We start from the raw sequence: 24,240 nt of genomic DNA on the forward strand, positions 1-24,240 counted from the left end.
ACGGAACCCATCAGTCCCAGACCCCGAAGATGGACAGGCAGCAGCACTCAGCACGGGCAACAGAAAATGTTTGCCTTCCTCTCCATAGAGTAAGTAACCAGCCTCACAAGCCAGCGGTGATCCGATATGTTTCTGTTGCGGAACCGTGAACTTTTCGTCTTCTGAACTTGAAGGGATGAGTGGGCTAGGGTGACATCAGAGACTCGTTTTTTTTTTACCCCCCGAACCAACCCCCCGTGCCTCCCTTTGGCCGTTGGTGTACAAAACACTGACCCCCGTGGGCCCTCCCTTGAGCGGCACGGGCGCCAAGATACCCCCGACCCCCCGAGATCCTCCCGAGATCCGTAGTAGCAAAGTGGGCCCTAGGGGTCCATGCTTCGGCGGGCAACCCGGGACGCGCCGGGGTTAAGGCGGATGGATTCAACAACTGCATACTGTACGGTAGCGGCCGCGGCGCCGTGGCGCGGGTAAAACACTCCACAAAGAATCGTTTCCTTCCACTTTCTTTCATTCTCCCATATCGTTACCCATGCTTATGTTTCGGCTGCGCCAGCCCGTACGTACCAGGTACTGTAGGAGTGTAGGTACGGTAGTTCGATGGCCGTTCGATTTCCGTTTCGTTATGACCAGGGCCCCCATTACTCGCTCGCTCGCCTTCGTTTTGGTTGGATGTTACCTACAACTACCATCTAAAATAAACGAGAAAGAGGAAAAGAAACTGGGAGAAAACAAATTTCCAGAACTCCGACTTCAATCCCGTGAACCGACACCGCCAACCGGATCAAGGGGCTTTATCAAGTTCGAACAACATGTGGCATGTTGTTGAAACGAAATCCAAACAGCCTGTCCTTCAAATTTATCTTTAAACAGAAAGAAACGGAGTCATGTCAGCAAAGCCAGGCAAGAGGAGGGGAGTGGGGGGCGGGGGGTCACAGATTAAATCGCATTCATACACAGTAGGTAGTGAGAGGAGTTCTAACTAAAGCAGTGTAATCGGGTTCATTCTCCAAATATGTTTGTTTACCTCAAGGAGCTTTGATGTTCGACATCACACCAGATGACGTCGCGGCCAATGCTTCAGACGCTTTGGTGGCTATTGTCATCTCCGACTTCGCTCGGCTGTAGGTTGTGTACGTACATACAGGTTGTGCACAGACAAGTGAGAAGGCAACCTTGTTGTGAGATTCCCAAAATAATAACTTCCTTATGATGAAGATACATATTAACTAATGCTTGGGAGAATGAGGAGAGGAGAAAAAAAGACCGACTGCGCCGTCATACCATATCCATAGAGCCATAGCAAATAAAAGCAAGACATGTAAGCCGAGTAGGTTCATTCTCCTGTGAGGGTGTGCACCCGGAATGTATCCTACCCTCTTTCTCTTCTCCTCTTCCATTTTCCCTACTGCCCGGACCATATCCAAAGATATCCCAAGTTTCACCAATTTTCACGCCCAAAAGAAGATACCATCTTCCGGTATCGCGACAAGACAAAGTGGTGAAAAAACTCCAAAACGCCCGCTTATCCCATATGCTCATGTAGATGAATACAACCAAGGAAATCTGTGCAAAAGGTAGTTACCTGCACATGTCATCAAACTAATTGCCGGCTTGCTTTCGATCGGGTCATGACTTCATAGTAGAGGGTTTATCGTTTGCCGGAGTGCCAAAATTCAACACCATGTTGTCGTCGTCATCGTCATCGTCGAATCCAGTACTGTTACGGAGGCTGGTTGGCGACCACAGTCCCATAGACGGCTTACGTCCAAGCCCTGTTGACAGACTCGAAGGCTTGCTCAAGCCGAACGATGACACGCCACTTCCGACCGTGATACCGCCTCCATTTCCATTGCTGGCATTGGAGGTACCGAAAACAAACCTAGGGGTCGTGGAGGAGCCGCTAGAACCTCTGCGACTGGCGCTCAGGGGGCTGTTAGACACACCCCCTCGCCCTTCCACAATGTCTTGATAAGAGAAGTTCGATGTAGACGACGTAGAGATAGAGTGGGAGTGGGTGTAGCGGTTCCGGGCAGCGGCGACGCTAGCGATAGAGATAGAGGTAGACCGCGACAGGTTGGGTGCTTGACCAGGAGTGCGAAGGTGATCTGTATTGGCAAACAGTTTGAGATCGTAGTAGTGGTGGATAGGCGTCTTTTCCTTCTGGCATCGTTCAATGCTCTCATGCAGTTCCTGATCCGGCTTCCGCACAGCCATTGTGAGTGACGCCATTGCAACATCTGCCAGAACAGGTTGATGGGTGATGGCGCCAATCAATGCATTGCATCCCGCACCATGAGATACTAAGATGACGATGGCTTCGGTCTCCACGTCCTCACTGTCGTCAGATTCCTGGGCCTGGACCGGCCGGCCGAAACGCGAAACCGTCTTGGTGACCATCTTGGTAGGGTGCTCGGCCGTAGAATACCAGTCAACCAGCATTTGGATACCTGCGCCAAACCTTCTATGCATCGATGTCCATTCCTCTGGGAAGGAACCCCCGTCGCCCCAGTTCAGAGGAGCCCGCATCGAATCCCATTGGTAGTCAATATCACAGCACGCATCCCGAGCATGTGCGACGTAGCCCAGAGGGATTGTGTTGTTGTTGTTGACTGCATAATGCGGAACTGGAGGAACATAGCCCATGGCTGGAAATGGTTGAGTAGCCGACTGCACGATAGAGTCGGGCTGGGACTGACATGTGCTCTGGCTACTAGCGCTCTCACTCCTAGGTAGAGAACTGGCCACACTGGAAAGGTCATCCTTTTCCAGAGGATCAACAGAGCTAATTGTAGGGGAAAGAGGGCTGTGCGTGCGCACCGCAGTCGGGCTCCAAAGCTGCCCTTGGAGGTTTGAGTGATTGTAAGCGTTGAAGTTAGGGTAGCTGCTGTAATCTTCGCGTCTGAGGAGATCTGCCTTGGCGCTTGCAAGCATCATGACAGACTCGGGAGGTGGGCTGATGAACTCGTAGTAGCCAGGAGACAGCCACTCGCCCAGAAAAGCGTCCAGCCGGAGGACAGACTTGCGGATGACTGGCCCTTGGACTATCTTCAGAGGTGCCGGGCCATTGCCAGGATCGGACGCGGTTGATGGCCTTGCTCGGTGACTATGGGCAAAGCTACCCGAAAGCTCTTTGTTATCGCCGCCCGTAGAGGGTCCGAATGGGGCCGAGTCTTGTGCCAAACCGGCACTGATGGCAACGGAGGTCTGGATGCATCGCAGAAACGGGGAGCTATGGATGACGACTTCGTACCGTTTGCGCTTCGGTTTTGCCGTGGGATTGGTTTGCCCTGCGGCTTTGGCAGCTGTCTCGTCCTCCTTGACTCTCTCTCGGATAATGTTCCCTATCCGAGCTCCGAGGTTTTTGGCTTGGTTCCAGCCACTGTATGTAAGAGGAGGGTCGTAGGGAGTCGGCGATGTGAGATGCCAGTTCTTGTCAGCTACATCGAGGCGCAATCCGTGCCTGTTTCATGGCGTGGTTAGTTACGTCCGGACACGATTGGAGACACGAAGACCGCAAGACGCCACGCAGAAAGGAAGGGCGTGGCCATCAAGGTGCACAGAAGTTCAGCTTACCTCACAACAAAAAGGTATGCTGGGGGCTTGCCCATGATGGTATTATGTGGATCTTGGTGTGTTGATGGCCAAGACAAAACGTGAGGTGTTGAGAGACGTTGAAACAGCAGCTGGTGCTTTATATGGGCGTAGGGATTCTCGTTCCGGACAAAGGAATGATGTATGGCTGATGGTTTCAGGACTGGGGACTCAGGGTCCGATGTCGCGCGTAGGGTTGTGTGTAATAGGTGGAACTATGATGAGGGAGCAAAGCCGGGATCCAGGCTCTTGGAGAAAGGCGAGACGTCCCTTTGACTGAGAAGGACAGGTCCACGATGACGATGGGTTGCGGAGAAGTTGTCAGGGCTGAGCCACGGCCTCTTCGAACCAGAACGGAGCAGATGCGATATCTGTGCAGTCGTCTAGAAAACGAGGCTGGGGCTGAGTACGGTATCGGTGTAAAACCTGATCGACCGGTAGAAGACGACTGGGGTGTGGACTGAGAGCGGGTGGTTGGAATATTGGAGCGGACAAAGAGACGGTAGTCGGATGGGAGTTTATAGTCGGAGTTGGGGACGCGAGAGGAACTGGAAGGGAAGGAAGGCTACTTGTAGGTACCGGCTGTCCGACCAGACGCCGCAAGCCAAAATGTAGAATTAGTCACTTAGGGTCTTGGATTGCGATGCGAGAACCGGCGTCCGATTTGGGATTTCTGCGAGGTAAACAACAGCCCCTCGTAAATATTGTAATGCCCGGACCACTGGCAGCCTTTTCGACCAGGTTGTAGGCGTGAAGGTGTTGCAAGGTTGAGTCCTGTCCCTCTCGATCGGACTCTAATACTTCTTAATGTTAATAGAGTTGACGCATACACAAGCGGGGCTGCAGCCAGTTTAAAGTAGCAGCCAGGGCAGCGTAGCGGCTCTCGAAGTGGGGATTAGCGCACACTGGTGGAGGAAACGTGCAGCGTCAAGAGAAAGAAGGATGGAAGCTGCCGATGTTCCACTGGGAGTCAGACTTCAGGACCGACATCAAAGCGCGCTGCTGGGAAGAAACGACGGGAAACCCTGACAAGTCAAAAGTCCGGCTGGCGACCAACCTTTCAATGAGCCGGGTAATTGCTCGTTTAGCTCCTTCTTGGCGTGATATCTTTGTTCGGATGGTCTGGCTTGCACCGGGAACTCGGACGCAGAACGTGCCACGCTCGCGAGAGAGGCAGAGCTCTGGCCTGATTCTGATATATAGGCCGGTTGCGAATAACATCAACTGACCAGACACTGGATGGGACTGCGGAGAGTGCGGAACTGAGGATAACTGATTCCGTGGGAGTGACCTTTTGGTATGGAGAGGTTGTTTGCATCCAGGGTCTATGTATAGTTGTTGGCTCACGTTTATAAGCAAAAGAGAGAAAGACCCGCGGAATATACAGCATAGAGAGATGGAGATGCGGTTAGTAATAGAGATGGAACTTCCCACCATCTGGATCCATACTCCCCCCTCCTTGTCATCCACCTAAACGTAAACCTCGGATGCCTTGGGGTTATTAACATATGCATCCTGTCGTCACTTCACATCACATGTGGTGGTTTAACTGGTACTGATTGGACGTGTGACTTTTGTAGGTTGTGGGATCATGATGTGTGGTGGGTAGCAGGTAGAGATTGTGGATGGGAAACTGTCTATGTGCTGAAGAGCAATGTCAACTAACGGGCTTGAGAATACCTGTATTTTACCACTCAGAATTTCGTTGCAAGCTTACCTACCTACTTGTGATGCCCGTACCGGCATGCCGGTAGTGAAATGGCTCCGACGTCAAGTTCAACCGAGAACGTGAGTTTGAACCTCGGAATATTTTCTTTCTTGCCGGATGACAACGAGAAAACTTGCACCGAAATGTGTACACTTTGGATGCGCTTGTGTCAGATGATCTTTGAAGCTTTCAAGCTCTTGTTCCAGCCAAGCCTAGCTCGCCATCCAGGGGAAAGCGGCACCCCTCAATTGGCGTCGCCGGGGGGGGGCAAGGGCTGCGAGGATACCCCTGAAATCGTTCATTACGCCAAGCAATAGGTAACCAGGCCTTGTCAGGCCCAAAGCCGCCTAAACGAACGCACCCATGACAGCTTGCAGGCACCGCAACGCAGTCGGGATTGGCCCGGAATTCTGCGCTCAGTGCGTTGCACGACCATTCTCGACACGCACGCTTCCTTCCGCACTTTCATCCCGTTCAACACTCATCCACACAACCCGACGACACAAGAACCGAGCGGCCGACTGCCTCGATCATGGGTCGCGAAGGGACGACAGATACGAAAACGCTTTGAAATCAGAATACCTGCCATCCGAACCCCCATCCACGCGACACTCGACCCCTCTCCACCCGACGACAGTCCCTCCTCCCGGTCTCTACGACATCCGGCGATACTTGGCCGAGGTACCGCCACCGATCTCGAAATCTCGGATTCGGACCCAAATCAAAGATGAAGCTCAGCAGTATTCTTCGGCTGCCGGCCCTCGTGGGCGCGATGCTGCTCGGCACCGCCGCCGTTGTCGAGGCCGAGCACACGAGTAATTGGGCCGTCCTCGTCTGCACATCCCGGTTTTGGTTCAACTACCGTCATCTTGCCAATGTGCTGTCCATATACCGCACCGTGAAGCGTCTTGGGATTCCCGACTCGCAGATCATCCTCATGCTTCCGGATGACATGGCCTGCAATCCCCGAAATGCCTTCCCCGGAACAGTGTACTCGAATGCCGACCGCGCCGTCGATCTCTATGGCGACAACATCGAAGTCGATTATAGGGGATATGAAGTGACGGTCGAAAACTTCATCCGTCTGTTAACTGATCGCGTGGGCGATGAGATGCCACGAAGTAAGAGGTTATTAACAGACGATCGGAGCAACATTTTGGTGTACATGACGGGACACGGAGGCAACGAGTTCCTCAAATTCCAGGATGCCGAGGAAATCGGCGCCTTTGATTTGGCGGATGCTTTCGAGCAAATGTGGGAGAAGAAGAGGTGTGTTACCCTATACCTTCGCTTTGCGCAAGCCCTCAGATGATGCTAACTGCTCTTGCGACCAGATACCACGAAATTCTCTTCATGATTGACACTTGCCAAGCCAACACCATGTACAGCAAACTATACTCCCCTAACATTATCGCGACCGGTTCTTCCGAGCTCGACCAGTCGTCTTATTCCCATCACGCCGATAACGACATTGGAGTTGCGGTCATTGATCGATATACCTATTATAACCTCGAGTTCCTCGAAAACGAAGTCCGAGACACAAGCAGCAAAAAGACGGTCGGTGATCTCTTTGACAGCTACACATACGAGAAGATTCACTCAAACGCGGGAGTACGTTACGATTTGTTCCCGGGAGGAGCCGAGGCAGCACGAAGCCGCCTTGTGACGGACTTCTTCGGCAACGTACAAAATGTGGAGGTTGATAGGTCCAGAAACACGACCCTAGAAGAGGACATGCTTGCCCTGAGCAAAACTATTGCTGCGCTGAGGAAAAAGGCAGATGAAGAGGAAGCCATCTCGGTCGTGAAGGAGGACACAACCGCTACCGAGACTTCGAAAGAGACAAACAACGAGACCATCTTGACTCACAAGAGCCAATTTGCCAAACCTCTTACGGATGATAACTGGTTGATGAGGAAGCTTTCTGCGCTGGGAGCTGTTGTCGGATGTGCAGTATTATGGCAGATGGGGTCATGGCTCGAATCTGCGCAGAAGTAAAGCAGCGGGAGAGATGGATCATAAAACCTACAAATAATGTTATTCCTTATTGCCTTTGTGCAAACTGCACTTCGGCTCGGTATACCTAGGTGTGCCCATGGATTGGTGATGTTGAACACAGGCCAGATATCAGAGCTCGAGCCGTTGACCTTTCTTTCGACATACGTCGAAGGGTTAGGGTTGGCACCGGACATGGTGGGGCAGGCAAAGTTCATGCTTTGTTTCATGCTTTGGTCGTGCTTCGTCGTCCAAAGTGGAAAGTTCAACCATTCACTCACTTACATCCAAACAGCAAGCGCATTGCACTTGCCCTCCGAATCCCGCCATCCTGGCGACTAATTCACACCTTCGTGGAGAACCGATATGATATTCTTTGTTACAAACAAACTCTAGACGGGTGCTTGCTTGATCACACAAATTAGGTACTAACCACGGGCAAAGAGGCAATCATCACCATGAGCGACGAGCCCAAGCCCCAACAAAAGGTACGTTGCTAACACCGTCTTTTTTATTTCACCTGCTTTCGCGCCACGTAACCATTTTTGTTTTCTACCTTTCCTCGCAAAGCCTTTTGATTAAGTACTGCAATACTATATATCTGTACGAAAACACAATTTTCTGGAATCTTTTGCATGAGCATGGATGGCCGGCCGCCTAAGCAGATTGTCAGTTAATACGCTACCGCAATTATCAAATTATTGCCAACCAATCAGACACCACTCACTTGTCCTACGTCGTGGCCTTTTGCTTACACCACATCACAGTTTCTCCCCCTGAGGGAACTCAGCCTCAACTCACGGCCCTTGGTGAAGCGTGCCATTGCCTTCTCATGTGACGGAGAGCTGGCTGTAGCCGCCGACGACTCCGTCCATGTCTACGTCCCAGAGTATCCAGACCTCACGAAACGGCGGCAGGAGAAGGAGCAGCTCGCCCAAGTACAGGTCCGGCATCACCAAATCTCTATACCTGGCTGTTCCTCCCCGGAACCCAATGGCGAGACCCCGTCAACGTCCTGGTCTGATGATGAAGAAGGCCAGAGCAAAAGTCGGCGTAACAACCCGAGAGCCCAATTCTCAGAAGGCAGCAAACATATGCCTGTCTCTTACCCGCCACTCGATCCACGAATCAACAGGGAGCTTTTCCAGACGCAGAACATTCCGTTTCCCTACGACGTTCAAGCAGCTGCTAGCGGCAACGACGATGGCGACTCTGACAGCGAGGACGACGTCTCGGATGTGCTGAGCTCTGCGGATGAATCTGATGATGAGGGTATCGGCGCTCATCAACGCGCCAATCAGCCTTTTGGCGCTGGTTTCGGACCCATTACGGGCGTGGGCAGCAGTATGAACCATGTTGTGAGGATAGCTTGGTCGCCATCCGGATTGGGGCTCAACCGGCGACCTATACTCGCCATCTTGACGGGCTCTGGAACCTTGGCTATGTACGGAGACGACAGTGCTGTGGCCAACATTCTACCAAGGGCAAACGAGGGAATGCTGCAGCGCAGAGAGTTAATCTCCTGGAGCGTGCTTTGGGGCGTTGGTGAGAGGCTGATGGTGCCCGGCCAACAACTCGCCTTGACGGAGAACATCCATGGATTTGCGTGGGCAAAAGAGATCGCTCCCGGCCAGGCTCTTCTCGCTACGATAAATGATGAACGAGAAGTTGCCTTGATCAGTGTTCAAAGCATGCTGAAAATCGACGAAACCAGGAGTAAAAGCACTATTTCTCTACTGGTCGAGTCCAAGGAAAGTTTGGTGTGGTATGTGAATGAGGTGGCGAGGTTCCAGTGTTCAGGGCCTCACCCGAAGGGTAACGTGAGTATCTTTCTAGTTGAAGCTCTGCATGGGAACCTGAAGCTTACCCAATATGACAGGTTATGGATCCAGACTACGTGCCCTTTGGCACATCATTCGGAATTAACTTCAGTCCGTGGGTAGAAGAAGGTGATGGACGTAGTTGCCTTCTTTCCTATGTTGACAGGAACTATGTCGGCTTCCGCAAAATTACGCTAGCCTCTAACTGGAAGCGAGGAGAGCTGCCGGAACTCAAGTTCGAGGAGACAGACACATACGGCAGATGTCTTCACCTTTCGACAGACTCCTTTGTGGAGTTCGAAGACGCTGTAAGCCATACCACGGCTGACTATTCCGGTAGTGCTTTTAGCTAACGGTCGTGAACAGGTTTGGAATGCAGGCAGGGTCACGTACTGTCGTGGACTTATCGTCACAGGCTTTAATTACAAGCCATTTGAGGTGGCTCTCGTTGGCGGTGCGGAATACAGCTGTGAGCCTCATGGGTCAAGTGATTGTGGAACAACATACATAGACGAAGCTGTTGACCTGCCATCAACAAATCCTATCATCGGTGAGTACGGTTTCCACTATCAAGTCTCGTTATTTACTTCCATACTAATGTCCGAAACAGACCTCGTCATCCACCGTCCAGACCTGAAGAACCAGACACCCGTTCCGCTGTTTACACTTCTTCGCATGTCCGCAACCTCTTCCAATCTTGACTGGTACGAGACAAATGTGCCGGCCCTTCACGGTGAAATTGCTACGTCGATCAACGAGGATAGTGACCTCGTTAATTTGCCTAGCAAGACCCACGAGCCGCAATGGGTGACTCAGGTTATGCAAAAGCTGGCCGTCAGCGTTCCCGCTGACATGCATTTCAAACGGGGTTACGGAGATGATGATGCATCGGTGGCGTCAGACGAGTCCGATGAGGATGAAGATCTGGACGACGACGACTTCTATGGAAATGACGATGATAATGCCATCGACATAGCCAATAACGGAAAAGATGCGATGACGGTGGCACCAGAGGTCCCTGAAATTCACCCTCATCGGTTTAGACTACACGGTCTCACCATATCACCGGGTGCAAATGTCACGGCAATGATTGCCAGTTTACATAGCACGCAGCATCCAGAGCGCGGTGGGTGGCATACGGTGCGATCAACGGTGTTCTTCGGAACCAAGCCACGGAAGAGGGGGGCTACATTACCTCAGGGTCAGGCCGAGGAAGTGCAAGAAGCCAAAGAGAAAGAGAACAGCGAAGACGCCATTGACCCAGCACTTCGTGGACCTGAACCTCAAAGGCCGGCGACACCACCACCGGTGCCAAAGCGGAAGTCTCTTCCCAAACCAGCAGAAGCTCAACAATCTCAATCGAGGCTGACGACCGAAGCCCGTCTTTTCGAGTGGTTATACGGCGGAGGTGACGAAGTTCCCGGCGTAACCATCAACCACCCCTCTAATCTCATCAACCTTAACGCGCCCGAACACCAGTTTCCGCAGAAGCTTAACACTCTGTTTGCGTATGCCATAGCCCGCCAGAAATGCGATCTCTGCGGCGCCAGAATCTTGCCTGCTGCACCTGCCAGACCAGCACGGCAGAACCACCACCAACAACAACAACAACAACAGCAAAAAGACAAACGCAGCGGCCTAAGCGGCTGTGAGAATGGCCACTTCTTCAGCGTGTGCACAACGAGCGGACTGGCGATCCAGATGCCTGGAATCACGAGGAACTGCGGCGCTTGTGGATCGAGGACCATGCGGGCCGAGATCTTGGCTAGGAAATGCATTCCTCCTAATCCCAAGTTTGCTGAGGAGGACGAGAAGGAGAAGGACAAAGATGGCGATGGCGATGTGGAGATGGCGGAAGGAGGTGAAGGTGACGCAGATGCGGATGCGGATGCGGATGCCCGTCTGCTGACCGAAGAGGAACAGCTGGATATTAAGAGGAAGAATGCTGAGAAGAGGATTAGGGGAGAGATCATGGCCATGTTAGGGGATGGGATCTGTGGTGGGTGTGGTGGGAAGTTCCTGAATTAGCATCATGGGAAAGCACCTCGTGCACCCCTGTAGTTGAGACGGACGTAGCTGTCTTGAGGGAACGAAGTCTCGTTAGTAGAGTGCATCAAGTTTGTGAGATCGACGTAGTGGAAACCCAATCTGGAGTAACATGCAAGAGTTTCCATCATTTGCTAATTCTACTTGGTGTTTTGATGAGCCAGGAACGTAGGTGTCATGAACAGCGAAAGGATAGTCTTAGTCTAGGTAATTAAGATACACGTACAAATAAGCATCGCCCACTCAAAGGTACTCCAAGTCCAGCTTCACAGCAGCCTCCAGAAAGACAAATATTCTAAGCCGCAAATCCCATAATCTTCGCAACCTTTTCATCCCATTCCTCATCCCACCTTCTCTTTCCCTCCCTAACAGCCCCCTTCCTCAACACCTCCAACTCTCCGCTCCCCTCCGGACTCAACAGCGTCCTCAAGATGATGGCCAACTCCCCATAACTCTCAAACCCCCTCCCATTCACCCCTTCCTTCACCAGCTCCCCGAAGCTCTCATACCCACAATACGCCGCCACCGGCAATCCCGCGCCAAACATATCCACCACCTTCATCGGCAGATCCACGCCCGAGCTGCTCATATGCAAACACACGCCCAAGTCCGCACAAGCCAACAGCTTCGCGTAGTCCTCAAACGGCAAGAATGCCGTGACGATCCGCACATTCGGCAGCTGTCCGCTCTTGGTGAGTTCCTCAATTTGCTGCAGGTACAGGTCTTTCTGCGGCCCTTTGCCCGTAATCACCGCCAACACGGGACATGTCTCGGAAACGAGGTCAGCCGCGTACGCGACCAGCGCGTCGAGAAGGATACCGAAATCCTCGTCGGGCGTCCAGGACGTGCTGCTGACGAGCAACTTGGTCGTACCCGCCATGATGCTGGGTACCAGTTCCTTTTGGTCTTCGGGAAGTACGCGCTCGAGAACGTCCTGGCGCGCTTGACCCCACCACATCGGCTTGAAGACCTCCGAGGGGCGGTCGTGCACGGCCGTCATTGCGCCCTGGATGCTGTAGGGAGGTTGGCGAAGCTGCCGCGCCATGGCGTGCGTGACGGTTAGGTTGTGGTCGCCTAGTCGGCCGAAGAGACATTCGTAGAGCTTGGCGATGTAGACTAGTGGGTGACGGGGGCCGCGCGTGGAGGCGAGGATGGTCCAGCCGTAATTGTGCCAGTCGATGAGGAGCTTAGTGGAGCGGAGGCGGCAGACCAGGCTGGCGATGAAGAGGGTGGGAATTGAGGGGGGGTTTTGGACGAGGAGCCATTGGGCAGGAGGAAGGCGGTAGGAGAGGAGAGTGAATAGACAGATGAATTGGTGGAGGACTTTGAAGGGGGCGAAGAGCAGGAAGGGGATTGATGGGGGGCGGACGGGGGAGGGGGGAAGGGGGTGGAGGGTTATGAAGGGGGAAGAGAGGAGGGAGGGGTGAGGGGGGGTTTCTGGTGATGCTTTTGTTAGTTATTTTGTTTCATGAGAGAAGTAATGACAATGGTGAGCTGATGGTTCAAACTTACCTAGGTAACCGATGAGGTTCACTTTGCCGCCGTGTTTGGCTATGCTCAAGGCGTGGTACGTCATGCGTGGGCTTCGACCAATGTCACCGAGAACGAGGACGTGGACGACCACTCCTTTGCCTGAAGAGGGACCGCCATATCTGGAGGGTCCTAGTACTAGGTAGGTGACCAGTAGTGCCAGTCCGGTAAGGACCAGGGGACCTATGAGGGCAACGAGAAGTGAAGCCATCACGAGTGGTGTGTTTGTGTATAGGTACCTCTGTACATGGTGGCTTGGGGTTGGCTTGGGAAGATCAGGGGCGAGGTTAGGTTGAGTGCTGGGGCTACAGTGGACGGTGGCCCGAGCGGACAGTACGGGACAGCTGTCACCTGCACCGTCTTATGCGCAGGAGATCGGTGGATTTGCAGGTTTGGGGCGGGGATGCAAACTTGATGTGTCTGTGTGATATGACGCCGCAGAACAGCAACTGGGAAGGAGACTTGTAATAAATAAATCAGCTCACTGTTTGTGTTTTCTTCTCATAAATTACGATCGATACCATTGAGGGCATAGAGGTACCTACCAAGTTGCCAAAAGTGAAGCAATTGTCGAATTCACTGTTATTCATCGCTTGATCGACTTTGTTAGCGTTAGCACATTGGCTTTGCGTTGATGGTTAGCACAGATTATCTCCCCGTGGAGAACCCCCCGGTTCATGCAATGGCCACTGCCGAACGCAGGGGTCAATGTACGGTTGTTGAAACACAGCCAATGACTGTTACCATCACGGTGGGGTCCGATTGTCTTCCCCACACGGACATGGGATGGACTTTCTTTCAGGGGCACAGAAAAGGAAGGCGGCCGGCGAGAAGTCGCGACAGGCGAATGGGAAAGACGGGAGCCCCAGTGCAGTGCAGGCCAGGCGGCGGAGGCGCTCCCAGGGGAGGGGGCCCAGCGACCCAAGTGGAAGGCAAGACACCGGACGAGGGACGGCTTGCTCAGTCTGGACTGGCCCTGACCATTTGGACCACTGCAGAACAACAACACCGAATTGTCAGTCACCTTCGCTTCAGTCCTCTTTAACTGTCGCAACCATCATCCGTCATCGCCGTTGTCCTCTGTTTGTCGTCGGTTTTACCTTCACTTTCGTACCCGTCCGAATCGCGGCACCCGAAGCCAAAATCAGCCCCTCTGTGTGACACCTACCGGACCGGAGTGCACGGTACATATCGGCTGCGGCTTCTTGCTTTCCCCTGACCGAAACTCGTAACCGCATGTCTCACCAGTGAAGGAGACCCGATCGTCGCGATTTTCGGAGCCATAAGGGTACACACGAACGACCACTCCAGGGATAAAGAGTGGCGGTAGGCAATATTTTTTCTATTTAATTTCATATTGCTCTCTGGGATTGACGTTCGCCAATTGGTGCTTCTGCCCTGTCGAATGGCGTAGTGTTTCTTTTTTTTTCCTTTGCACAAGGGCTTTTGTAGCTAATGCCATCGTTCCGTATTGATATCTAGACTTAGACCGTCCTTCGTTATCGCACCACACTATCCAGCGACAACTAAACGCAAGCTTGCGCCCGCCATCTCTCTCGTTGAAATCTTTATTCGACAATCACATGCCGAGCGGTATAGATCGATAATAGGGGCATCGAAGCTTTCCTAGACGCCGCACGTCAACATATCCCAGCCAACTGTTGTCCAAGATATTGTTGCTATAATATCATAATGGCTACATCCTACACCTTGCCGGGGTCGACATACCCGCAACACCATCACTTGGCTTCAGACCACTTGCACTCCCATGGCCATGGACACGACCATTGCGATCATTCGCATTCAAGTTCACACGGACACTCTCACGATCACTCCCATGGGCATGCGCATTCCCATACACCGCCGTCGCTCCCGTCTCTCCCATCCCTGAGCTCCCTGGGCTCTTCGCGCAGTCGAAGGGACTCGCGCGCAACTGGACCACACTCTCACAACAAGACGCAAAGCAATGGCCATAATCATAGTCATGCTCGCGATCACGACCACGACCACAACCATGGCCATGACCACAGCCACGATCATAAGCACGATCACGACCACAACCACGACCACGATCACGACCATGACCACAGCCACTCTCACGATGCCGGGGGGCCAGGACCTACAAAGATACGCCCCAATATTCCGCCTTTAGGGGCCATCAAGCACTTTCGGACAGGCTCAACCGCTGGCGGAAGACCCATCATCACTCCCACGACCGCTGGCTTTGATAAGGGACATGGTTTTGAGCCGCCAGCCACGGCCACCTCGCATCACGGGCACTCGCACTCGCACCATGACCATTCTGCTGAGTGGTCGAGATTCACTGCGTTTCTGCTTCCATATACCTCCAAGTACCCGTTAATCCATGCGGTGATGACGGAGAAGGACTCTCGACGCATCTTCTACTTCATGTCGTAAGTTCACCATTCTGCTCCGCGGTCAGCACTGTACTTGCCTCTGCTAACCCCCTTTTCACAGAATAAACCTCTCTTTCATGGCTGTGCAAGCGTTTTACGGCTACGTCACAGATTCCCTCGGTCTCCTGAGCGATAGTATACACATGTTCTTCGATTGTGTAGCCTTGGCAGTTGGCTTGTTCGCAGCTGTTGCTAGCAAATGGCCTCCCAGCGAGCGATTTCCGTACGGATTTGGCAAGATCGAGACACTGAGCGGTTTCGCCAACGGTGTGTTTCTGGTTTTGATCAGTGTAGAGATCATGTTCGAGGCGATTGAAAGAATGATGGAGGGCAGGGAAACCAAGAGGTTGGGAGAGCTGTTCGTGGTTAGTACCATGGGCTTGTTGGTGAACTTGGTCGGCATGGCCGCTTTTGGGCATCATCACCATGGCCATGATCACGGCCACGGACACTCTCATGGAGGATCATCATGCGGCGGTGGCGGACATTCGCACTCGCACTCGCACAGCGATTCAGATGCCCACGGTCACAATCACAGTCACAGCCACGACCACAAGCACGATCATGGCCACTCCCACGGAGGACATTCGCACGGGCACTCGCACGACAACGAGAACATGCACGGCATCTACTTGCATGTTCTGGCTGATACCCTCGGCAGTGCTGCTGTCATTGTCTCGACCATCTTGACGCACTTTGTCCCGTGGTCCGGGTGGGATCCTCTTGCCAGTTTCCTCATCGCCGTTTTGATTCTTCTTTCGTCCTTGCCGCTTGTCATGTCCTCAGCGCGGAGACTGTTGCTTACGATCCCTCCGGAGACCGAGTACAACCTTCGGGAAACGCTATCGGGTATTTCAGGTCTTCGAGGTGTCGCGGGCTACTCGGTGCCCAAGTTCTGGATCGACGATCGCAATTCGGGCGAGGAGAGCTCTGCCAACATGCTGTTGGGAGTGATGCACGTTCAGGCGGTCCGGGGTGCGGATATGGAGGATGTTCGTGATCGCGTGCGCAACTATCTTCTGGGACACCACATCGATATCACGCTACAGGTTGAGCGCGAGGGAGAGTCTAGTTGTTGGTGCGGAGCGGGCCGGAGCCCTCTCTCGCAATCGCAGAGCACCAATCTGTTCTAGAGGAGCAAGGTCGATGAACGTTACGGGGCTTGTCTGGTAATGTGGGATGACAGGAGATGTTGGTTAATGATCTTGCCATGAGGATGAGGGGAAGAGGAGACGACGGCTTGTAACGAGGTGGCTGCGTCCATATCATAATGGGTGTACTGTTGAGCTCGAGCTTGGGGCCGGGCCCCTCGTTCGTTTGGAAAGCGTTACTGTACATAAGCTTGGATCGTGATTGTATTAAACAACTGATGTTCTTGGATCTGCGACCAACAGACGACCCAACCAGCTTGATCTTTCGGTTCATGCTTCCGGCAGTGGGTGACGCAGCGGAGAGGTTGTTGTTTCACCCACTGACGTATTGCAGCACGCGTCCCGCCGCATGTGTACGGTACGCAATGGATATCCGGGCGGTTGTACATTTGTAACCCGACTTTCACATGTCTGAATGTTGTCAGACCCAAAACTTTTTGGCGTACCTACCTAGTACAACGTCTTGGCATCGAAATTTCACAAAATGGCTGCCCTTCCACCAATTGGGCCAGGACATCACCCTTTTTCTCAGCGACAGGACCAGCGTGACCACTTGCCGTACGCCCGAAAGACGGCTTGAAATGGTAAACCGCACTCACCCATGATCTCCCGTGACGATTACCTATAAGGCACACCGTCTTGATCTGACCAAATCTGGGGTTGGATGATCATCTTCATATCCACGATGATGCCATGTCGGGGCGTGGGCAGCGAAACACGTCGCGTTCCATTGGACAATTTCACCGCGCAGATGGAGATATCCCCAAAGCCCCAAATCAGAAACTCCCTTTGCTCCAGGTTTTGCTTGAGCTCTCCCCAGCTGCCCCAACAGGGTCCCACGCGGAGTTTCAGGGATGATGCATGACCTCTCTCCCCTTTGCGCCGACCGCGCCGCGAAATTCGTTATCGTGAACGTCGTCGACGAGTCGTGACACTCACGATATCGGGATTTCTTCTTAAGCAAACTGGAGGAAGGCTCATCATGGGAACACACTTACTGAACCATCTCCTGGATGGCCTCCTGGCGTTAAAGAGACAAACAGTCGGGCCGTCCACTCAGATGACCTGGGGAATTCTGGGTGCCGAGGAATGTGACACTGCCCACTCGCCGCCCACTGGACGGTGAAAGGGTACCTTTATGGATGGATACCGCCGTAAAGGTACTACCTTGCGCGGTGGGGTCCGCCGCCAATGCCATTCAGGGCCGTCGCGCGCCAGTGAGCAAAGACAGCGAAGAAGCCAAAAAGTTCGGTTTTAGTGATGATCTGAAGGAGTTGGAGAAATTCGGAGATGCGCTATAAAACTTTCCGCGACTTCATCGTCGACGAGCAAGCCAACATGTTTCCAATCATGTCAAGTCCAGATATCTACTCACGTTGCGCACAGGCACTTGTCATCGATATATAGTACCTACTGTAGGGTAGATACCCGGACATTATGAGGCTTCTCCAGACTCTTCGCGCCGCCGGACGAGAGGCGCTAACGTGCTCAGTCGGTGGACACAAGTCCGGATTGCGGGATTGAACCCACCCAAAACTGGAGAGAAGGTGGGGGAACATGCTTTGTGCGCTTCCTTTTTGCCGAGGTTTGTGAGAGCGAGAGAGGACAAGTGACGTCTCATGGGCCCGGGGACTATTGCAATGGACGGCCGGTGGGATGCGATTCAAGCCGTCGGGATTTGTGTTGACGGTCTTTCTTTTTTCTCAAAAGCCCGGCGCGCGCCTTGATCATACACTCCGTTCGGAGCTCCTTTCTCACACACATCAGACGAACTGCTTCTTCTTTAATCCTCTCTTTGCCTTTGATCTCATCTCACCCACCTATCCACCCACCAGCCTGTCATCCCATCCCTTCACGCGAGTCAACCCCAGGAAACACTATCTCGGCTTACAGCTGCTTTTTAAACGTGCATACTGTACACCCACCTTTAACGTCCCCGAACGCCGAAACCCGCCGAAAGACTCCAGTCAACCTTTTTGTTTCCGGTTACCCGCTGAAGAGACCAGACAAAAAGACCACACCCACATTTTGCAGGACAACAACAGACGACAATTGCTGCTTCGATCGAACGAGCCGGTACATCTCACCAATCACCAACTTTTTGCGACAGGGCGCTTGACTGAAGATTCCCACCTGAAGGATCTCTCTCTCTTGCGCTAACCTTTCCTCACCTCCTTTTGACATATTCATATACACATACACACACAGTCAAAATGTCGTCGACCACTTCGTCGCCAGGCGCCAAGATCCAGCAGGTCGTCGCCGAGAAGCTCCCTCACATTCCCGAGACCAAGGAGGAGCTCAAGGCCGAGATCAAGGCTGAGGCCAAGGCCGCCGCCTCCGCGGGCGCCTCGCAGATCAGGTCTTTCGTCGCTGGTGGCTTCGGTGGTGTCTGCGCCGTCGTCGTCGGCCACCCCTTCGATCTCGCCAAAGTCCGTCTCCAAACAGCCGAGAAGGGCGTCTACACCGGCGCCATTGATGTCGTCAAGAGGTCTATCGCCAAGGATGGTCTGAGGAGGGGTCTCTACGCTGGTGTCAGCGCGCCGCTTGTTGGTGTTACTCCCATGTGTATGTTTATGTCTTTCCCACCTTCCCTCCCCCTCTTACTTAACCTTCCCCTCTCCCTTTTCTTCCCAGAAACTATGTGTACTAACCCTCTCCCATAAACAGTCGCCGTCTCCTTCTGGGGCTACGACCTCGGCAAGCAAATCGTGCGCGCCACCTCCACCGTCGCCCCCGACGGCAACCTCTCCATCGCCCAGATCTCCGCCGCCGGCTTCTTCTCCGCCATCCCCATGACCGCCATCACCGCCCCCTTTGAGCGCGTCAAGGTGATCCTGCAAGTCCAGGGCCAGCAGAAGCTTGCGCCCGGCGAAAAGCCCAAGTACTCGGGCGGCATGGACGTCGTGCGCCAGCTGTACAAGGAAGGCGGCGTGCGCTCCGTCTTCCGCGGCTCCGTCGCCACATTGGCGCGCGACGGCCCAGGTTCCGCCGCCTACTTCGCCGCGTACGAGTACATCAAGAAGGCGCTGACGCCCAAGGACCCCGTAACCGGCGAGGCCAGCGGCAAGCTTAGCCTGGGCGCCATCACGGTTGCTGGTGCGGGCGCTGGTGTGGCCATGTGGATCCCTGTGTTCCCCATCGATACCGTCAAGAGCAGGCTGCAGACTGCCGAAGGCAACGTGACGATTGGTGGCGTCGTTAAGCAGCTTTATAGGGCTGGCGGTTACAAGGCTTTCTTCCCTGGCTTTGCGCCGGCGCTGGCTAGAGCTGTGCCTGCTAACGCTGCTACTTTCTTGGGCGTCGAGTTGGCTCACCAGGCTATGAACAAGGCCTTTAACTAAGCTGTCCCTGAAAAAAGAGGGAACGGGATTGGATGGGATGAGATGAGATGAGGAAGCGTGTTTGAGAAGCGGGATGTTACTATGTTGTAAAACATTGGGGCCTGTTTTGGTCCATATATACCCTCTTGTTTGAGCCATATCTTGGGTTAAGGACAGAGAGATATCATGTTGTTGCTGTTGTTGTCGGCGATGTTATACAGTATGGGCGGCAGCGGTGCCTAGGAGTTTGGATTGCATTTTATTTTTAGATATTCTTTGGTTAGATTAAGGTATACACGGGCCTTTTGTTACGTTACCAAAAGTAAAATCGGGTTGCATCATCTATGGCGCTTGTCATTCAGCTTTTCGCGGCAATTCGGTGGTATTGATCTGTCGGCCTCCTGGTTAGCACGTTGCTTGGTTATAGCAGCGCACAGCCTAGGCCAACCATAACGACCATCCAGCATCCTTTTCAGTTCAATGTCCGCATACCGGCGCATCTCTGTAGCATTTTCGTAACATTTCGCTATGGATATCCCTCGAAAACAAGAGCAAACTCGCTTACATCCCATTGTCCTATTCTCCCCTCTTTCTCATCCATCTTGACAATCTCCCCTAGTTCGTCCTTACCATCATTCATATCACTACTCCTCCCCCAAACTCTCCCTCACACAAGCCCTACACCTCTTCCTAAACTCCTTGTTTTTCCCTTCCTTCTCCTCCCTCAGCAGCCTTGCAGCCTCGACATTGGCCGGGCTGTCCGGGTTCGGGTCGCTGAACAAGCTGATGATGCTCAGCAGCACTTTCTCCGGAGAGCGGGCGGGAGACCACCGCTCTGACGCGTCTTCATACCCGTACTTGTCCTCCTCGGGCGGGTGCAGGATACTGATGCAGAGTTCGCCTGAGGGGTAGATGTTGGGGTGGAACGGGATCGGAGTCTGGAAGGTGAACTTGGGCGGCATGTGCGGGTAGTTGGATGGAAAGACGAGGTGAGCGCGGAAGTTGCCTCCTTTTTTCGGGTGTGTGAATGTCAGTATCGGGCTACGCAGCTAAGTATGTACATATGTGCTTCGGATAGAGGTAATGCGGGTGGGAATGGGACGATGTGTATGCAGATATGCTAGGCAGGCAGAGTTTGGAAAAGAAATGATAAAGACAGGTGAATGGTGAAGGGTGGGATGGGGCATATAAAGGGACAAGAGTCTTGGGAAGTAAAAACGAACCGCCATAGTATTTGACCTCATCGGGAATCATCAACATCACTTCCCACTCAAAGATGTTGTTGTCGTTCACCAGACCGCATGATATCCCGGGGATGTCCGTGTCCTTCTGCATCTGCTTGAACTCCTTGCGGAGTTGTGTCGCTGCTGCTGACGATTGGGCCATTTTTTTTGAATCGCTGTTGGTCTTGCTATCGTCGGGATACTCTCGTATCGTCTTTTTCTTCTTCGTTGGGCGGTAGTATAGGGGTGAGAAGTGCTGATGGCCGGTGATGCGCTTTCAGAATTTGCTGTCAGACGCAAAGCAAAGGTGACGTTGCTGGCAGCAAGCAAGGGAGCTGCACAGTAAGGTAGGTAGAAAGAGGAAAACAAGTTTCGATTTTGGGATATTGGGTTGGGAAAAGTCAAGCAGCTTAATAACGATAATCCTGATGATTGCCGTAAAAAAATTCTCATAAACTCGAGGGTGGCGTTGGTGTTGGGTGAATGTGATTGAAATCAATTAAACTCGCGACATTCGGTCGACGTCGATCCAGTTGGAGGGGCGGGGCGGGGATCGCTTCTGCGGTCCGGCACCTTGCTTTCGGCCCCACCGGCATTCCAGATCCCTCCGCAACGGGTAGTGGGGCCGTAGTCATCGTTGACAAGGGCAATAGCATTAATGATCAAAACGTCGATGCGAATAATAAGGTGCCTCAAAGAGACTAAAATGATGATATACCAAACGGAAGAGCACAGTTCGTCTACGGTATTACCAACGTGGGTGTACCCCAAGTTGACTCAAGTAAGAAGAATCGTCTTAGCTATTGACTAAACTATCAAACAACAGAAAACAACCGAACCCAGAACGCCGTCCCATGCTGTGTTTTAATACCTTGTGCGATCCCCAACTAACGTCTCGTAAAGAAATGGGAGAGGAAACCCATAAATGAAAGCGTTCTCATACCGGAATCGAACCGATATCTTGCGCAAAACCGTCGCAACGTGCCAGGTGAGATCATCCCGCCTCAGGGATGTTTCCATATACACCAAATAACCACGGAAAGGCACCCAGCAAAGGAGCCTTATATACCCCCCAACATCTGACAGCTGGTAGAAAAAACTCACAGCGTACCTGTAACACTGCAAAGACGCTAGTATACCCAGACCAGGACCAGCCTACTTCTTCGGGACTCCGAATCCCGTGAACCCCATGGCAGCCATCATATCATCCTCATCGTGTTCGCCCTCAATCCTCACGTCCTCTCCGTAGTTAGTCTTGGCTTTTTCCGCCTCCTCTTTCTCCAACCTCTTCCTTTCCTCCCCCTCTTTCCGCTTCCTCCTCTTCTCCTCCCTCTCCTTCTCATCTTCCACTCTCCTCACCTCCAGCCGCTCCTGGAGACTAACGACCTGCTCCCTCTTCCTTTCCTGTAGCCTCTCCCACAGAAGCTCGATCCTCTGATGTACCTCCTCAGCCGTCGCTTTTCGCACCTCGCCCGTGTGTCCCGTGTTCCGCTGATGCTGCATGCTATTCGTGTGCTCGATCCACTGCAGGTTGTCCTTGAAGGTCAGGTCGCAGGCCTCGCAGTAGATGCCCGCTCCTCGGCCGCGCTTGCCCACGCCTGCCCCCGCGGGAATCAGCATCGTTGTGCCGACCAGCTTGCTGAAGTCTTGGTGTCCCGAGCGAGCGGTCGTCAGGGTCTCGTGGCCCTCAAGAGGCTTGTAGTATTTCTTGCCGGCCATCTTGGCCTCCCATCGCGCCTTGCGCTCCTCCTTTTCGGCCTCCTCGCGGTCGCGCGCTTTGGCGGCATATTCGTCGAGATCGTACTTCTTGCGAAAGTCGGTGTCGCCAGCGGCTTGGCCGTAGGCTCCTCCAGAGGAGGAGTTCTTGGACATGGTGGCGGATCTACGAATTTGGGTTTTTGTTTTGCGGTAGGTCTTGTGCGACGCTATCGGGAGATTGGTAGTAGTGTGGTCGAGGATAAACGAGTGTGTTTTGCTTGGATGAAGATCGGTCTACAAATCGACCTCGATGATAAACGAGAACCGTGATGGATGATGGATAACTGGAAGTTGTCCAATGCTTGGCTCAGATGGAAATCAATTCAACAAGTTGCATGTCACTGCCGGGAACGCGCCAAAATGGAACGCGCTGCCGCAGCGGCAACGTCAACCACAAGGCCCGGGGCCATTTCATTTAGGTGGGGCAAGCTCCATCAGCGGGGGCATGCCGCTAAAAAGGTACCTTGAACCCAGGACGATCTCCCTTATCTCCCCGCGTTTTTTCTTATCGGAGTGCTAGACCCACCTTCAAATTCCAATTCCTCCCCAACCACAGCAGTCCAAACTCGCTGAATTTCTGGAGCACAGCTTCCACTTTTTGTCTGGACATCAAGGTTCCCTCCAGGTCTAGGTAGCTCCAAAACCACCAAAGCTTCCAAGATGTTGTACCTCGTTGGTCTTGGTCTCTCCGATGAGACGGACATTACCGTCAAGGGTCTCGAGGTTGTCAAGAAGGCCGAGCGTGTCTACCTCGAGGCTTACACCAGCATCCTCCTTGTGGACCAGGCTACTCTTGTACGTTGCGCCGCCGTCTTCCGTCCCCGTTTCCGTCTTCTTTTCTGTCTTCTCTTTCCTCCCATCTTCTCTTTGACCCATTCCATCCAAACGACACCAATGTTTCAATGTCACTAACCACCCTCCCTTCTCCTCCAGTAGGAATCCTACTATGGCCGCTCCATCGTCGTCGCCGACCGCGAGATGGTCGAATCCGACAGCGACGAGATCCTCCGGGACGCCGATAAAGTCGACGTAGCCTTCTGCGTTGTCGGCGACCCGTTCGGCGCCACCACTCACACGGACCTCGTCTTGCGCGCGCGCGAGCTGGGCATCCAGGTGCGCACCGTGCCCAACGCCTCCATCATGAGCGGCATCGGCGCCGCTGGCCTGCAGCTGTACAACTTTGGCCAGACGGTCAGCATGGTGTTCTTCCTCGACAACTGGCGCCCTGCGAGCTTCTACGACCGCATCAAGGAGAACCGCTCCATCGGCCTGCACACGCTCGTGCTGCTGGACATCAAGGTCAAGGAGCAGAGCCTGGAGAACATGGCGCGCGGCAGGAAGATCTACGAGCCGCCCAGGTACATGACGGTCGGCACCTGCGCAAAGCAGATGTTGGAGATCGAGGAGGAGAAGCAGGAGGGTGTCTATGGTCCTGATAGTCTGGCCATTGGCTGCGCCCGTGTCGGTGGAAAGACGGAGAAGTTCGTGTCCGGCACGCTCAAGGAGCTCTGCGATGCTGATGATCTGCTGGGTCCCCCGCTGCACAGCTTGATCCTTCTGGGATGCAGGACGCACGAGCTCGAGCACGACTTCGTGAGAGAGTTTGCCGTCGACAAGGAGAACTGGGACAGGATATGGAAGGCTGATTACCGCGGAAAGCAGTAGATGGAAGTTTTTT

The 24,240-nt window shown here is 53.3% G+C and overlaps 9 protein-coding genes across 9 annotated transcripts; 5 read left to right on the forward strand and 4 right to left on the reverse strand.

Moving 5' to 3' along the window:
• Nucleotides 1-908: 908 nt before the first annotated feature.
• SMAC4_00793 (uncharacterized protein) lies at nucleotides 909-4,961 on the reverse strand. Its single transcript, XM_003349852.2, has 3 exons — nucleotides 4,649-4,961; nucleotides 3,574-4,540; nucleotides 909-3,460 (listed from the first exon to the last, which is right to left on the reverse strand). The coding sequence occupies exons 2-3, from the start codon at nucleotides 3,606-3,608 to the stop codon at nucleotides 1,627-1,629; spliced, it is 1,869 nt and encodes a 622-aa protein (XP_003349900.1). The 5' UTR covers nucleotides 3,609-4,540; nucleotides 4,649-4,961; the 3' UTR covers nucleotides 909-1,626.
• An 818-nt stretch (nucleotides 4,962-5,779) lies between these two features.
• Nucleotides 5,780-7,322, forward strand: SMAC4_00794 (uncharacterized protein). The gene is made up of 2 exons (XM_003349853.2): nucleotides 5,780-6,568; nucleotides 6,634-7,322. Exons 1-2 carry the CDS (start codon nucleotides 6,027-6,029, stop codon nucleotides 7,295-7,297), a joined length of 1,206 nt encoding a protein of 401 aa, XP_003349901.1. The 5' UTR covers nucleotides 5,780-6,026; the 3' UTR covers nucleotides 7,298-7,322.
• A 430-nt stretch (nucleotides 7,323-7,752) lies between these two features.
• Nucleotides 7,753-11,161, forward strand: SMAC4_00795 (uncharacterized protein; the record flags this gene model as incomplete). Its single annotated transcript, XM_066089493.1, has 5 exons — nucleotides 7,753-7,782; nucleotides 8,062-9,114; nucleotides 9,174-9,422; nucleotides 9,481-9,664; nucleotides 9,725-11,161. The coding sequence occupies 5 exons, from the start codon at nucleotides 7,753-7,755 to the stop codon at nucleotides 11,140-11,142; spliced, it is 2,934 nt and encodes a 977-aa protein (XP_065946477.1). The 3' UTR covers nucleotides 11,143-11,161.
• A 294-nt stretch (nucleotides 11,162-11,455) lies between these two features.
• On the reverse strand, nucleotides 11,456-13,139 carry SMAC4_00796 (uncharacterized protein; the record flags this gene model as incomplete). The annotated part of the gene is made up of 2 exons (XM_066089494.1): nucleotides 12,673-13,139; nucleotides 11,456-12,597 (listed from the first exon to the last, which is right to left on the reverse strand). Exons 1-2 carry the CDS (start codon nucleotides 12,899-12,901, stop codon nucleotides 11,456-11,458), a joined length of 1,371 nt encoding a protein of 456 aa, XP_065946478.1. The 5' UTR covers nucleotides 12,902-13,139.
• A 77-nt stretch (nucleotides 13,140-13,216) lies between these two features.
• SMAC4_00797 (uncharacterized protein) lies at nucleotides 13,217-16,518 on the forward strand. Its single transcript, XM_066089495.1, has 3 exons — nucleotides 13,217-14,016; nucleotides 14,173-15,104; nucleotides 15,169-16,518. The coding sequence occupies exons 2-3, from the start codon at nucleotides 14,383-14,385 to the stop codon at nucleotides 16,238-16,240; spliced, it is 1,794 nt and encodes a 597-aa protein (XP_065946479.1). The 5' UTR covers nucleotides 13,217-14,016; nucleotides 14,173-14,382; the 3' UTR covers nucleotides 16,241-16,518.
• Nucleotides 16,519-17,735: 1,217 nt separating this feature from the next.
• On the forward strand, nucleotides 17,736-19,951 carry SMAC4_00798 (uncharacterized protein). Its single transcript, XM_003349857.2, has 2 exons — nucleotides 17,736-18,826; nucleotides 18,929-19,951. The coding sequence occupies exons 1-2, from the start codon at nucleotides 18,472-18,474 to the stop codon at nucleotides 19,600-19,602; spliced, it is 1,029 nt and encodes a 342-aa protein (XP_003349905.1). The 5' UTR covers nucleotides 17,736-18,471; the 3' UTR covers nucleotides 19,603-19,951.
• Nucleotides 19,952-20,056: 105 nt separating this feature from the next.
• SMAC4_00799 (uncharacterized protein) lies at nucleotides 20,057-21,279 on the reverse strand. The gene is made up of 2 exons (XM_003349858.2): nucleotides 20,805-21,279; nucleotides 20,057-20,590 (listed from the first exon to the last, which is right to left on the reverse strand). Exons 1-2 carry the CDS (start codon nucleotides 20,965-20,967, stop codon nucleotides 20,226-20,228), a joined length of 528 nt encoding a protein of 175 aa, XP_003349906.1. The 5' UTR covers nucleotides 20,968-21,279; the 3' UTR covers nucleotides 20,057-20,225.
• A 307-nt stretch (nucleotides 21,280-21,586) lies between these two features.
• SMAC4_00800 (uncharacterized protein) lies at nucleotides 21,587-22,909 on the reverse strand. The gene has a single exon (XM_003349859.2). It carries the CDS (start codon nucleotides 22,674-22,676, stop codon nucleotides 21,960-21,962), a length of 717 nt encoding a protein of 238 aa, XP_003349907.1. The 5' UTR covers nucleotides 22,677-22,909; the 3' UTR covers nucleotides 21,587-21,959.
• A 232-nt stretch (nucleotides 22,910-23,141) lies between these two features.
• Nucleotides 23,142-24,227, forward strand: SMAC4_00801 (uncharacterized protein; the record flags this gene model as incomplete). Its single annotated transcript, XM_003349860.2, has 2 exons — nucleotides 23,142-23,357; nucleotides 23,499-24,227. The coding sequence occupies exons 1-2, from the start codon at nucleotides 23,223-23,225 to the stop codon at nucleotides 24,225-24,227; spliced, it is 864 nt and encodes a 287-aa protein (XP_003349908.1). The 5' UTR covers nucleotides 23,142-23,222.
• Nucleotides 24,228-24,240: the final 13 nt, after the last annotated feature.

This window comes from Sordaria macrospora, chromosome 3, assembly GCF_033870435.1.
Source record: "Sordaria macrospora chromosome 3, complete sequence".
Lineage (NCBI taxonomy): Eukaryota > Fungi > Ascomycota > Sordariomycetes > Sordariales > Sordariaceae > Sordaria > Sordaria macrospora.

Excerpts from the sequence above, each read along its gene's own strand:
- SMAC4_00793 (XM_003349852.2), bottom strand. The coding sequence starts at position 3,608 with ATGGGCAAGCCCCCAGCATACCTTTTTGTTGTGAG. Across the intron at positions 3,461-3,573 it reads GCATACCTTTTTGTTGTGAG|GCACGGATTGCGCCTCGATG; the intron begins GTAAGCTGAACT and ends GCCATGAAACAG.
- SMAC4_00794 (XM_003349853.2), top strand. The coding sequence starts at position 6,027 with ATGAAGCTCAGCAGTATTCTTCGGCTGCCGGCCCTCGTGGGCGCGATG. Across the intron at positions 6,569-6,633 it reads CAAATGTGGGAGAAGAAGAG|ATACCACGAAATTCTCTTCA; the intron begins GTGTGTTACCCT and ends TCTTGCGACCAG.
- SMAC4_00797 (XM_066089495.1), top strand. The coding sequence starts at position 14,383 with ATGGCTACATCCTACACCTTGCCGGGGTCGACATACCCGCAACACCAT. Across the intron at positions 15,105-15,168 it reads CGCATCTTCTACTTCATGTC|AATAAACCTCTCTTTCATGG; the intron begins GTAAGTTCACCA and ends CCCTTTTCACAG.
- SMAC4_00798 (XM_003349857.2), top strand. The coding sequence starts at position 18,472 with ATGTCGTCGACCACTTCGTCGCCAGGCGCCAAGATCCAGCAGGTCGTC. Across the intron at positions 18,827-18,928 it reads TGTTGGTGTTACTCCCATGT|TCGCCGTCTCCTTCTGGGGC; the intron begins GTATGTTTATGT and ends TCCCATAAACAG.
- SMAC4_00799 (XM_003349858.2), bottom strand. The coding sequence starts at position 20,967 with ATGGCCCAATCGTCAGCAGCAGCGACACAACTCCGCAAGGAGTTCAAG. Across the intron at positions 20,591-20,804 it reads TGAGGTCAAATACTATGGCG|GAGGCAACTTCCGCGCTCAC; the intron begins GTTCGTTTTTAC and ends ACCCGAAAAAAG.
- SMAC4_00800 (XM_003349859.2), bottom strand. The coding sequence starts at position 22,676 with ATGTCCAAGAACTCCTCCTCTGGAGGAGCCTACGGCCAAGCCGCTGGC.